Below are 13,650 nucleotides of genomic sequence, written 5' to 3' on the forward strand. Positions count from 1 at the left end.
TCATTGACTTTTCTTAATTCTTCCTCTTTATTATGAATAAGTCAAAAGTCCCTGAGGATTGTGCTGTTATATGTCCACTTTCTGGGCTGGCCCAGAGATTAGAACTCTTGAACAGAGCATGAGTCGGCGTGCGGAAGGCAACTGTCATATTTCTGCAGGTTGGGGTCTTCCTCTGCTGCTGAAGGGTCTTCAACACAGACACAACGAACACTACTGGAGCCTGGGGAGAAGAGCTTTCGCGGGACACCTGCCCAGCCTCTTTCCACTCCACCGCTGGAGGAAAAACAAACCATTCAGTACTGTTAATCCTGATGCATACCAATAACGCCTGCTAATGTAAGACATGCTCCGATACAGGTAAGCAGTACATCGCAGCATATGCCGTGTAGGCTTGTTAATATTTGATTAGGCCAGAACTATTTTCATACCTCTTAGTGGAGCACCAGACTCTTCCTCCCCTAGCAGCGCTCCACTCTGAGTTGCAGGCTGGGAAGTGTATCATCTCTGCCTCAGACTGGGCCTTGATTCGCTGGCCCTCTGCTAGTGATGCTTCCACCTGCAACAGGGCCTCTGTGGGCTGCCCAGTCTCGCTATAGAACTGGCTTATTAACAGACCTGAAATTCAACATAGGTGAAGGCAGTTGGTTGGAGATGAAGATGAAGATGATGGATGTCAATTGATAAGAAATGAGGTGAACCACCTAAATCAGCAGTAGGTTAAACATTACACATCAGTCGTAAGCTATTCAAAATACTGCACGAGCTGTAGCTCTTCAGGATATTTCAATTTGTAGACTCTGCTTGTGGCAGATATGGAGAGACGGGAGCTTCACTAGCTCACTCTGGATACTCTGGAGTTGTCCAAACATTGTTTTTTCTGGCCTAATTGTTTAATTTATCTGACATTTTGGAAGGACCCATTCATAGCTACTGCTTTTTGGTGTTAAGGACCCTCATGTAGTAGGCTACTGATGAGCACTTTAAAGAATTTGCTAAGCAAAAAACTGTCAGTCTCTCATTCACAGAACTGTCACAAGAGTAATGTTAGAATCTACACTACATGCTAGCAAATACCTTTTAGTAAAGCTGAACTGAACCTGATTGTACAAGATGGTGGGACGGTAACTGCCAACTAATTTTGTTTGGTAAAAAAATAAGGGCTATACAAAAGGTTGACATTAGAAGACTTAGGACAAACATCACATACCTACACTTTGGTATTCCCTCTGATAGAAAGCCAGCCAGTCATAAAGGGCTATCACCTGCAGTGGGGACAGACTGGAAACGTCATCTGTCAGGCCACTTTCTGTGAAGTCCCCAGTGATGAAGGCCAGTGAGGCATCTTTGCCTGAAAATGCAGACATATACAGTGGCTTGCATAAGTTTACACACCCATGCTAAAGTTGACTAAAAAGAGGAATAAAAACACATATTTTGGAAATTGATCTTAATGCCTAAATTAAAAAAATAGGGAAAACCAACCTTTAATGACACCAATTTTCTTTGTGAACGAAAAATGTATCGTAAATAAATAAATGTTCTTCCTTAAAAAACGGGGAGCATAAGTATACACCCCCCTATGTTAAATTCCCATAGAGGCAGGCAGATTTTTATTTTGATTATTGGCATACCTAGAGATTGGCATGGTTTTACTTCAGTTAGCCTAATAGCTGGTTTGATTTGCATTGAGAGATGATCTTATGGAAAGTACCCCATGCCAATCTCTAGGTATGGTGAAGGGCATGTAATGATGTGGGGGGGCTATTTTAATTCTAAAGGCTAAGGGAACTTTATCAGGATGCATAGTATCCTGGATCCATGAAATAACTGGCCTCTAAAAATAAAAATCTGCCTGCCTCTATGGGAATTTAACATAGGGGTGTACTTACTTATGCCCCCTGTATTTTAAGGAAGAACATTTATTTATTTACGATACATTATTCAGTCACAAAGAAAATTGCTGTCATTAAAGGTTGGAGTTTTCCTATTTTTTTTAATTAAGGCATTAAGATCAATTTCCAAAAAATTGTTTTTTTTATTCCTCTTTTTAGTCAACTGTGGCATGGGTGTGTACACTTACGCAAGCCACTGTATATAATATAGACATTACAGTGTATGGGATAGCCTACTAATGTACTATAGCTGTGTATGTGCTATCACAAGACTGGAATTCCTGTTCCTGATTTAGGTTTGTTGAGGCTTCGGGGTGTTCATCAGCATCAGACAATGTTTAAACACACGTAAACATTAAGAGGTGTCTCTGTGGTTGTTAGCTTAGATAAACACATTATGGTCTCTGTAAGAGAAGCGGCGAATCACCTGCCATAAAGTGATAAGCACCACCGGGTCCATAGTGCTTGTGGCCCTTCCGTACATCAAAAACTTGCCCCAGTATGGCCAGGTAAAGACCCTTGCTGCCTTCCTCCCCGTCGTACACTGATAATTCATGCCTGCTCAGGAGCCGCATAGGCGGCCCCTTGTTTGATCCATATCCAAATGTAACGGCCCACTCGCGAGGAATGAACACAACTGCCAGTGCTAGAAACGCGACCAATACATAGCCGAGCATGTTGTTCATTTAAGTGTTTTGGTATGTCATCCATTTGCATCACATATCTTCCACTTGTTCAAAATAGTCAACAACACATTTACTTCCGTGTACAGGAACACCACAGCGCATGTGCAAACTGATGACGCAAAGGACGTTTCGGGCACGCTAACGTACAGTACGTCAATGCGGTAGTAGTGAACTGCAAAGCAGAGCTCTAGCTGTAGGTTAGAGGTCTGTGTATGGTACAGACCGATACAACCGTTTCGAAACTGACGCCCAGTGGGCCGCGGAGATTTTCGGGGAGCCCTAGGCCGGTGAAACAAACATGGGGAACGCAGAGAGCGGCTGTGGTGGAGGCAGCGGCGACGAGGAAGACATAGAAACGGAGAGCCCCGGCTTCGCGGAAGAAAGTCCGGCCTCTGCGGCCACCGCCGTCGGTGTCGGAGGCGGTGGTGGCTCCGGTTCTGGAAAAAGCGGAAGGGGATCGAATAACCTGCCCGTGCCCACCGGCGGACCACCTAGCCCCGGGGTACTCTTAGAGCAAGTGAAACTGAGAGAAGCGGCGGCTCGAATTAGCGACTCAGGTGTCGCCATTCAGGAGTCTGTCCTAGCCGGGAACGAGGGTGTCCTGGTGCGGTGGCTGGAGGACCGGTTAAACCGAGGAGAAGAGCATGTCAATGTGGAGCAATTTTGTGAGATGTTGGAGAGCAGAGATGCCCCGAGAGATGAATGTGAAGAGGTATATAGAGCCACAGAAAAGCAAACGTGCCTCTCGCAAGTCACGCAAAATGTCATTAACTATATGTCATGTCATGTCTATTATTGTTGTCCCATGTATAAGGATGAATGGTTGACAGCTGTTGCCGTGCACATTAATGATGAGTAAATATGATAGCCTAGTGAGTTCATGGGAGGGCATGGTATCCTGTAATCCGTTTAGTTTTAGCAAGGGTGTGAGTCAATGAGTCAGAGGAATGATTTTTTTTTTTCCTGATGTCACCTTTGATTGTCTGGTTTATTGTCACTGGATTTTCAACTTTGGCCTCTTGTAGCATAACACGCCGCTTTGTTGTTTAACCAAAAGCTTGTAGATGAATGGACTGACCATTGAATGTGTACTTTAGTCTGCATTTGACTTTGTGCAGGTAGACATGGAATGCCACTGCTATACTTTATATACTATAGGCTACATTGGTTCAAAGAATCCAACCCCTGTGAGCATTTAGAGGTAGCGCTACTATCTCCCATTTTCCTGTCAAAAGAACACTTGTTAAACAGACATAAAATCTATATAACTTGATAATAAGCAACAGAGGTAGAGCATTGTGTGTGCCCTATGAATGAAGGATACACATTGTTGGCCCATTTGTGCTTTAAGTTATACCTGTATAGGTGTGTAATGTTGTGCAGGAATGGGAGTGATTAGAAAGTGTCACAATGTGTACTGTGTTTGTTCCTGTCTCAGGCCTTTGGACAGTTTGATGCAGAGGGGGATGGGGTGGTGGATGTAGAGAGCATGCTGATTGCTCTGAAGAACTCCAATGGAGCTAATCTAAAGGGAGAGCTGAGTCACGTGATAAGACAACTACAGGCGTGTTCCCTCACTCCAGGTATGAGATGTGATTTGTTTACCAGGATTGTTCATTCTGCCTTCCTGCCTTCATCCTTATGTGAATAGGTATTGTCAGTAGCTGGCAGAAGAGTTAACCCTGTATATCTTTCCACCCTTCTTTTTCTTGTAGGTTTTGTTGACATATTCTCCAAGACCAAAGACCGGTTAGGGGCACATGCCTCTAAGATCCTTAAATTCTTACACAGGAATCGTATTCCCAGCAGTGCCATCCCTTTCCCTATTTTAGAGGGCTACAACAGTATCTGCACCATGAGGTCCAGTGTGGTCCAGGACTTCTTGGAATTCATCTTGCAGAAGGAGAAAGGTGAACACCGGAGCTTCGGATAAATACAGTGGCCGGCTCGTGCTGAATAAGGGATTTTAACTGAATGTTCTCCTGTGTATTTTGAGAATACGGTAACACTACAGTAGGACATTTAGAATTGTGGTCTGTCTTCCGCAGCTTTGATAGAGTCGTCCTAATCTTTATTTGTGCTTTTCAGATTTGGATATCCAGTACAGAGCAGAGCTGGACCGTGATCCGGATGTGGATAAAGTCAAGGTGGTCACACAGTGCTACAGCACAATAGAAGCTTCATCCAATGTTGCAGACGTTTACAAGATGACAAACGGGGAAACTGCAACTTTCTGGCAGTCGGACGGCAGTGCACGCTCACACTGGATAAGGCAAGGGGGCGTCTTTAAAATGGGACTCGAGGCAGCCTGGTCCTTGAATGCAGTTTTTCGATCCTATGTATATGATACATTTTTAATGTGGAAACTCGTCTCTTTTCTGTGCCCAGATTGAAAATGAAACCAGATGTGGTTTTGAGACGTCTGGCCATTGCCGTGGCTTCCAATGACCACAGCTATATGCCTCAGCTGGTTTCCGTTGCTGTCGGGAAAAACCGGCGTTCCCTGCAGGAGATTAGAGATATCCGCATCCCCAGCAATGTAACCGGCTACGTAGCTCTCTTGGAGAATGCCAACATCACACACCCCTGTGAGTCCACCACCTGTCCGTCTGTCTGCTAAGTTGTGTGTTTATGTATCTTGGGCTTGTGTGTTCCCTCACTAATGCTTGTAGAGGAACTGTCTTTCCCATCCCTTCTGTGAAGTTGCTGGGTTTTTTGATAGTTTAGTGGCTAAGTGCCTCACTTTGAATCCTCATGCAAGGTTCCATGAACCTGGGGTTGAATTCAGCTAGAATCTAGACGTCAAATCCAGGCACTGCGGACAGGGGTTACATTCAGGATTTTCATCTTCTGCTTCAGGTCTTAAAGGACCATCTTTGTAGCAAATAGGCCCCACATCCACCTTTTATCAGAAGTTGTCTTGCTAGGCTAAAACTCACAAACTCATTTTTTTTTTTGCTAAGAGATGTATGTATGTATGAATGAGGATAACAGAAAGTGAGAATCGATTGAGCTGGGCAGCTGTGAGCAACAACGGTCAAAGATTAGCAGAGGTTCAGATAATGGTGACAAATTCATGTATTTTGAAAGCAGTCCTGATGTTTGCAGGTCTAACTAGAGGCTAAATCAGTCACAGCTCTGTTTTTTTTGTGTAAATGATATGTGCTTTGTGGCTGTGAATGATTTGCTAAATCTCATGAGCAAATTGAACTTCATAGGCTGGCTTTATGTTGATGTAACTTCTCATAGTTATTAGGACAGGTGATTGGTTTCATTTGTGTCTCCCTCAATCAACAGAGCTGTTGTTCTCAGAGGATGAAGCAACAGGTTATGGCATTTTTTGCATGCTGGATTCCATCCGTCTGCTAACTGCATTATCTCTTTACCAAAACACCAGACATCCAAATCAACATTAAGCGGTGCCTGAGCGACGGATGTGACACAAGGATTCATGGCTTGAAGACGCTGGGCTATCAGATTACCAAGAGTAAAGAGGTGTCTGTTTCGGATGCTTCAGCCATCTGGTACCTGTCTCTCCTCACCTCTTTGGTCACCGCATCCATGGAGACTAATCCTGCACTGGCTCAGACTGTCCTTCAGAGCACACAGTAAGACGCGCCACTCGTGGTTTTGCATATGTAAAAAAAAAAAAAAAAAAAAAAAGAATGCTGGAAGGTGTGTAGGTGTAGTGATTGGTCCAGTGCTTGGGTTCTGAGCACTTTTTTTGTGTTATTTTTCTCCTAGAAAAGCCTTACGGCACATGCCACCGTTGTCCCTAACACCGTCATCCACAGAGTTCCCCAAGTTCTTCTCTTTGAACATCCTGGAGGAGGTGGATGGATTTCTCCTCAGGATAGCAGAGTAAGGACTTGCCGGGATTACGTCAGCACACTCACCCACTGAGCCCATAATGCTGCCATCCTCACAATGAAAACAGGCTAAAATCAAAGTATTGATTTAGTGGGGCGATGACACACTATTTCCATTCCATTTGATGTACTGTAAATCCTTTAATGGTGGTCAGCAGCAGCAACACCAACATGACCGAAATAATCTCATCAGCTAATTGTCAAGATTATTACTGTAGACTATGTTTATTCACACATACGGTCAACATGGTTAGAGATACATCGTGGCCACTTTTGGTCTTTACTGGAGTTTTTGCAAGCATTTGGCTTGTGAGACTTTCAAACAAGGAAATTTAGGGAAAAGTTTGCCTAGAAATTTTTTAATCCAAATGTTGCCATCATTTCGTAGATATACTGTGTTTAGGGGAGACCCCACAGTTGGCTGTGGGTCTGTTTGATCCAAACTTTTCGAGAGTGAATATAGTATAGCAATAGTATTTGCCATTAATTAGTATTAGACCAGTGTTAAATTGTGATGTTACTGCTATAGTTTAAGGTATTGAACAAACTAAGGTGTGGTTCATGCCAGTCTTAATGCTCTGCAGGAATTACAGTAAAACTTCCAAAGCCAGAATGATTGGGGCCTTTTTCACTTTTCATTTACCATATTAATGTCATCTGTATTGTATTCTGAGTAATGCTTGTGTAGTGCATTGGTAGATTAAGTCTCTGAGTTTAATCATGCTTTATTGCTGGGTGGCAGCTTTAAAGGATAGGTTTACATTTTTTTAAAGTCATGCGTATATGCACGTTTTAAGGGTTATTTGTTACTGTAATTATTCCATCTGTCCATACCGGCCGCAAAGATATCTATTTTTAAGCAATTTCAATGTACATAAAAAGGTAACAAAATTCAGTCCTCGTGCAAACATGCATTCTAAAGTTGAACTAAAGCTAATATCTGGCTTTAACAGTCTAAGGTCGATAAATTATGCTTTGCAGCCAGCATGGACAATAGGAACAACGTGAGTGTTTTGAAATTGACTTGAAAAAATATAAACCTATCCTTTAAGTTATGACCACGCATGAAAATATATTTATTTGGCCAAAATAACTCTGACACTCAGAAATAGAGACACAAATTATCATTTAATAGGACTAAAAGTACTCCAAAACCAACTTGTGTTTTTTTTTTTTTTTTGCTCCTGTGTAGCTGCTGTGTGAGTCCTGATGCAGAAATGACCCTCCTGGCCTTTGCTCTGGCCAGAGGCAGTGTGGCAAAAGTGCTCCAAGCCCTGTCCTGCATCAGCGAACATTTAGAGACCGAGTACAAGGCCTCCTCCCTCATCATGTCTATGGCCTCCGTTAGGCTGCGACTACTTAATCGCAATGGTAAGGTGGCCATCCCTCCTTTACTCTCACTCACACAAGGCCATTTGAAACCTTAGACCGAGGAGAGAAAGCACTTAGCCCACAAGGAGGAGCTGCGTCAGTAGATTATACAGTGGAACATTGCTAATTTGGTTACAAAGCTACAGTTCAGTGTGGTGATCATTGCTTCCCAGAATGTAATTATAACCTGTATGGAAACTGATTAACTAGGATGTATGTCACAGAAAATCCACAGTGCATTGTGTCTCATTACAGGGAAGCCCCTCCAGTTGCACCTACAGGCCTGTGATGTGAAGAGTAAAGAAGAGAAAGCAGGGCCAGAGAACATGCTCGCAGAATCCTCCACTGCAGACGGTACAACTGAGACCGTCCTTATTCCATTAGAAAATACCAATAATATTGAATTCATACTTAGGCTAAAAATGCCTTTAGCAAGTATAAACGTGCCCTCGAGTATAACTGAAAGTTTTTGTTGCTCCAAAGGTTTTCTTACAGAAAGTGGCAGGAAGAAAGCCAGTGTGATCCTGTCGACAGAGGACCAGAGTAACTTCCAGGTCACTCAGATGAAGATCAAAGTGAGGCTCCATTTGATTTCACCATTTCATTGAAACTTTTGATCACTCCCGACAGTGATAGAGGATTCCTGTACATAAGACGTGATCTCTGGTTTGTGTGGTCAGGTGCGAAAAGGAGCCATTGGAGCAAAATGCGGCTTGGTGTTTGCGTACAAGGATGAAGACCCCTTTGATGCAGAGAAACATTTCAGGAGGTTCAAAAAGTACGACGCGTGGGACTACAAGGACTACAAGCAATTTATGCAAGACAAGTAAGGATCCTTTTATAGCTGTCTGTTGTTGTTTTTTTAATTCCTGGTATTTCAGTTTAGTCTGCTTTTGTGTTTTATCGATTTACAAGTTGCGCGGTCCTGGAAGGCTTGTATCATGTGGCCAACAGTTCTGTTGTCATTACTTAGAACTCCTCATGGGGCCGACAGAAACGATGCGCTGTTGCTTTAAACTGATATTGATTTAATTTGTGGCTAAATTATGTTTAGCTGCTGCCCCCGTCCACAGCAGTACATTGCTTAGCTTCCGTGTTGGCACTCTGGTCTGTTTCATTAAACTGGGGGCGTGCCGACCAGAGGGCCCATAGCTAACACACTGACTGTGGATAAATACCTCATACAACCCCACTTCAAAACAACCAAACTATCCCTTTAATAAGAGAAGGCATCTATGATTAGCAAAAAAAGAGTACCGGTGTTGAAGAGTACATGCTGCTAAATATATTACATGCTAATACTAATACAGTAGAGTGAGTTTGTGTGAGTTATGGAACCCCTCAGAAGTGTGGGGGTCTGCCTCAGTGGTTTGTGTGAATGGCTGACCCACCATCCTGTCACCTGACCTGCAGTGTGAAGATTCCAACACAGTCAGAGGAAGAGCCGATTGGCTGGTTTGAGCTCGAGGACGACTGGAACGACGTGGAGATCAAGCTGCAGCAGTGTCGCGTTGCAAAGGTACACACCGCATCAACCAGTTATTCCGTAACACTGTTGTGCTTCTAAAATGATGTTTTCATGATGCCGACATTTTGTTATTTAGTATTTAAGGCTTCCAAAATACAATAAAAATAGTATTGCTACATACTCAAGTATGCTAAACGCAGGCCATCGTTTGCTGTCATTATCAAGTAAACCCACCTCTTATTCCCTTGTTTCCTTGTCTTCCCAGTTCCTGATGGTCAAATTCCTCTGCACCAGGCTGGACTCTGCTGAGCGCCTTGGAGTGCAGTCCCTCACCTTCAGTGGCTATCTGTGCCCTGGGGCAGAGAGGCTTGGAGACCTGGACGACCTCAGTACAGAGGGAGAGAGCTTCGACTGCGATGCTGTCACTGGCCTTTGTCTACTTAACAAGACCCTCTTCTTCATACAACAGCTTACGCGAGACATGGTAACTACTAAACACTATTGCTGTAGTCTCGCATTGCCAGACCTTCCTCCACAGCGCTGCGGAGGGGGGGTCTGGCTTGTCCACACAGTATTTTGGTATGGGAGAAAAACGTGCTTTGGTTTATTGGCATTTCTTTAAACCAATCACAATCATCTTGGGCGACCGGACAGAGCCACGGTGCCACTGCAAAATAGCCTCGGGATGGAACTTGTTTTGGTGGAACGTGTACGTTCAAGGTTGTTGTTTTAATCTTGCGACAGAAAACTCAGATTGGACAGACAGTCCAGCTAGATGTCTGGATTTACCCTGCAGAGATCTGGGGAGCAGTTAACCAGTGTTTCCTCTATGTTGATTGGCAAGTGGCGGTCCGCCACAGTTAGATTTCTCCCGCCACGGTATCAGAAATATATATATACAATCAGCAGTGATTGTAAAGAGCACGTCGACGGAGAATAGCGCAGACACGCGCTTCACAACGCGAGCGGGCACGTGTGCCACTCGGAGAAAAGGGAGAAAGAAAAAAGAGACAGGCTGTCCGGTGGACACGGTTGAGATGGCATGTGTGCATTCTTGACAACTGTAAGTCGTATAACTTATATTGTAAGTTCATTTAAGCCTGTATTAGTCTATAGTTCTTGCACATTTTTAAATTGCACGTGGTTGTTGATTAAATACAACGCCCTTGATATCATATCATGGCAGGCTAAACCGTGATTATTTCATACATTCATGAAACCTATTGGGGGAAATTCATTCAACATAATTCACAGCCAAATAACAATTAAAAGTATGTTATTTGAACATTTATAACCTAACCTAACCTGGCACTGCCTCCGTTATGGTGTCTGCTGCGGTGCGCAGCGCTGTTCGGACCGTAATGCTTTTTTTTCTCCATAAACTCCGCTCCCAGCTCCTCTGCCAGTTGCTGCATGAACTTCCTCCGGGACATTTTACAGCTGGTGCACTCCTTGGAGATGATGTGTGCAATGATTCCAGCCAGTTGTAACATGTATAAAGTTATATGTACTGCGCCTTTCACAGAGCGATCGCCCGGTGCTTTTCTTCTGATTCAGAACCATCCACGCCGTAGCCTACGTTACCGACTCTGGCTTTGCCTTCGGCCCATCGGTGATGCCTTGCCCATACTTGTTACTCGAGACCGCCAGTTTACGTTTCTCTGAGAGAGACTATGATTATTACTAAACAACCAAGATGCATCTTCAACCACGCAAAAGATTAAAAACAAAACCGCGAAAATCCGAGCGACAGTATGGCCAAAATAGGTAAAAGTGATTGGATTTTCTTTGCCTTTTGTGTAATGTACAGTATATAAAACTCAGGTACCAGCAGGATTGTATTTTTTTTATTTAGCAAAGTTATTACACACATAAATTTCAAAACCGTCACCGTCCTGGCCGTTCTAGTGTAACCCAGCCTTGGAGTTTTTTTTCCAAAAGCCAAGAAAATCAAATTCACACTGCAAGGCTGCCAACTTTGCCACTGAGGCAAATATGCAATTAGTTTCATTATGAATGGTTTCATACTTAGCCTACTTTGGGTTTTGGTTTCCCTATGAAGAATTTATTGTAAAATTCATTTTGTAGACCGTTTCTTAAAAATACAGTTCAATCAAAACAAAAGAAATATATGCCTCAATGTGTGTGAATAGAGGTGAATACATATATTTGTTTGTGTTGCAGCGAAGTGTCAGTTCTTTTTAATACGTAAAACATTTGCCGGGGGGGGTCCGACAGATCTGCCCCCACTGCTAAAAAAAAATCCTAGAGGAAACACTGAGTTAACCATATTCCTCAGAAATCCACTGGAGGTTAGAATAACAACACAAAGAAAGCGGAAGGTAACGGGACATCCAGCCCAAAAGAAAGACATCCTGCAAAATGTCTGACTGCACTATAGCAATCCCAGAACTGGAACGTCATGGATATAGACTACTATTACTGTAATCATTTAAATATCAATAATATTATTTAAAATTGTAGTAGAATGACCTTGAAATACTAGCCTGGAAAAAACCTTGACGAACTTCCAGCAAATTTGAGATTTGCTCTGCAAGTCCGTCTGGCCAGGAGCCCATTCAAGCCCATTTCCAATTTTTCCAAATCAAGGCACCAATCACAATCGCTGACTTTACACAATGACGATAGCGCAGCAACGGAAAGCAGCTTTTTGTTGACACTCAACACCGAAGCGCAGCAACCCGTTGATGCCGCTGTCTGATTGGTTGAATGACTATCCAACTGCGCCCAGAGGCATTTGAACAGCGTCCGTTGGAAATGGCCAAACTCAGACCCACTCTCAGTTACAACTGAGAAGGGTCTGGTGTCAACCAGGCTATTGAAATACTCTTTATAGCTGAAAACATTGCAAGCTTGTCAATACATTGCATTACGTTTTGTGTACCAGCATGTTATATTTGTAGGAAAAGTGTTTTATGGGACCACACTGCACAAGGGCCAATGGTGACAATCACTTGGCTACCTCCAACATTTATTTTTCCTTATTTATTCCTTATTGAAATTTGACCTTGCACTACACAACCCCAGCTAGAGAGACTGAGCGTGAGTAGAAACACCCTCTTTGTGTCAGGCAACACTAAGGTTCATGAGAAATATTACCATTTAACATACCACTGGACTGAGATAGACACTTGACTCTGGTCTTTTATTTGTAAGACCAAAATACCACATTTCCTTTGGTAACCTAACATATTTCTGAATGTGTTAGTTTCTTCATCGCTTTCACTACATTCATTATTTTATTTACAGTGGGTCAGTCTGCCCTCTTGTAGTCATTAGGAGACATTGCAACATCTCCTTTTACCGAACTGCTGAACGTTTGAGGGACTGCAGGTACTTCATAGTTATGACGCTATGGGAAATATTTTTGTGTGTGTGATATTATTGAAGACTGTTGGCCTCTTTCTCCATTTCTGCAGGATGCCTCTCAATTCAAGCAGAAGTATCTTCTAGACTTCAGTGGCCTCGGCCTGAACCTCTTCTGGAACTTCTACAGTAAACTCAGGGACATGTGAGTAGTCGTACTGTCTGTCGCTGTGGCTGGTTTTTGTCCTACAGCCTTTAGTACAGAAACCATTTGGCGTGATCAGGCTCATTGCTCAGTCATTGGGAACCGCCCAGACATGTTAAAAGTAATTGAGCACATTTCTTTGTCTCAGTGAGGGAGAGGAGGTGTTGAAGAGCAGAGTTCTGCTGCTCCAGCTGATGCAGAACTGTTTCCCCATGCTGCCCAACCCACTGGAGCCCCGGGGCCCAGAGGAGAGCAGAGGGCCAGATGAGGGAGCCACAGCAGCGGCTTGTCCATCCCCGTCCAGCAGTGCAGAGCCTCTGTCCGACTCTGTTAGGGCTGTCTGTGAACTCTACACTCACCTCTGCCACAGTAAGAACCCTGTCAGCTTTCATACAACTGCGAGTAGTAAAAAGTATTTGGTTCAATGGTCACGTTTCATTTAAATTTCTCAGTAAAGATTCCTTGGACATTAGTAGTTTTTCATGATTTATTTATAAGAATTTGTAAGAATCTATGCAGCACTAATATTGATGTTGTTTGTGTTTCAGTTGTGGACGGTCCAGAGGGTGAGACATTAGTAGAAAAAGCTTTGCACAAGGAAACAGTCAAGGCCATTCTTAATGGAGCAGCTGTTTTCTTCCCCGATAAACACGTCAGGCGGGACAAACTCTTCAACATGATGGTGAGTTTATTAAAAAAATAATGATGATAATTAGGGATGCACGGATACCAATACCGAGTCTGCGCTTATGTATTCTTACTCATAAGCCGCCTACACATGATCCACGGTAAAACTGCTCTGCGCTGGGCGTTCTGTTGTTTTCCTATGGAG

General features: G+C 43.4%; 2 protein-coding genes across 3 annotated transcripts in view; one reads left to right on the plus strand and one right to left on the minus strand.

Annotated features, from left to right (window-relative positions):
* Positions 1-3: 3 nt before the first annotated feature.
* Positions 4-2,992, minus strand: cyb5d2 (cytochrome b5 domain containing 2). Its single transcript, XM_028595927.1, has 4 exons — positions 2,320-2,992; positions 1,208-1,348; positions 429-615; positions 4-273 (listed from the first exon to the last, which is right to left on the minus strand). Exons 1-4 carry the CDS (start codon positions 2,576-2,578, stop codon positions 99-101), a joined length of 762 nt encoding a protein of 253 aa, XP_028451728.1. The 5' UTR covers positions 2,579-2,992; the 3' UTR covers positions 4-98.
* The window catches only part of zzef1 (zinc finger, ZZ-type with EF hand domain 1), a 42,672-nt gene continuing 31,687 nt past the window's right edge, over positions 2,666-13,650 (plus strand). For both annotated transcript variants that reach the window (XM_028595924.1, XM_028595925.1), the window contains exons 1-16: positions 2,666-3,290; positions 4,017-4,161; positions 4,294-4,488; positions 4,667-4,850; positions 4,967-5,166; positions 5,976-6,186; positions 6,323-6,439; positions 7,640-7,818; positions 8,074-8,172; positions 8,302-8,393; positions 8,499-8,644; positions 9,232-9,337; positions 9,552-9,770; positions 12,727-12,818; positions 12,967-13,187; positions 13,367-13,500. In XM_028595924.1, coding sequence (XP_028451725.1) covers positions 2,877-3,290; positions 4,017-4,161; positions 4,294-4,488; positions 4,667-4,850; positions 4,967-5,166; positions 5,976-6,186; positions 6,323-6,439; positions 7,640-7,818; positions 8,074-8,172; positions 8,302-8,393; positions 8,499-8,644; positions 9,232-9,337; positions 9,552-9,770; positions 12,727-12,818; positions 12,967-13,187; positions 13,367-13,500 — 2,754 coding nt within the window. In that variant the 5' untranslated portion in view covers positions 2,666-2,876. The remainder of the gene's footprint in view (positions 3,291-4,016; positions 4,162-4,293; positions 4,489-4,666; positions 4,851-4,966; positions 5,167-5,975; positions 6,187-6,322; positions 6,440-7,639; positions 7,819-8,073; positions 8,173-8,301; positions 8,394-8,498; positions 8,645-9,231; positions 9,338-9,551; positions 9,771-12,726; positions 12,819-12,966; positions 13,188-13,366; positions 13,501-13,650) is intronic.

The sequence above is a fragment of the Perca flavescens genome, chromosome 13 (assembly GCF_004354835.1).
Source record: "Perca flavescens isolate YP-PL-M2 chromosome 13, PFLA_1.0, whole genome shotgun sequence".
Classification (NCBI taxonomy): Eukaryota; Metazoa; Chordata; class Actinopteri; order Perciformes; family Percidae; genus Perca; species Perca flavescens.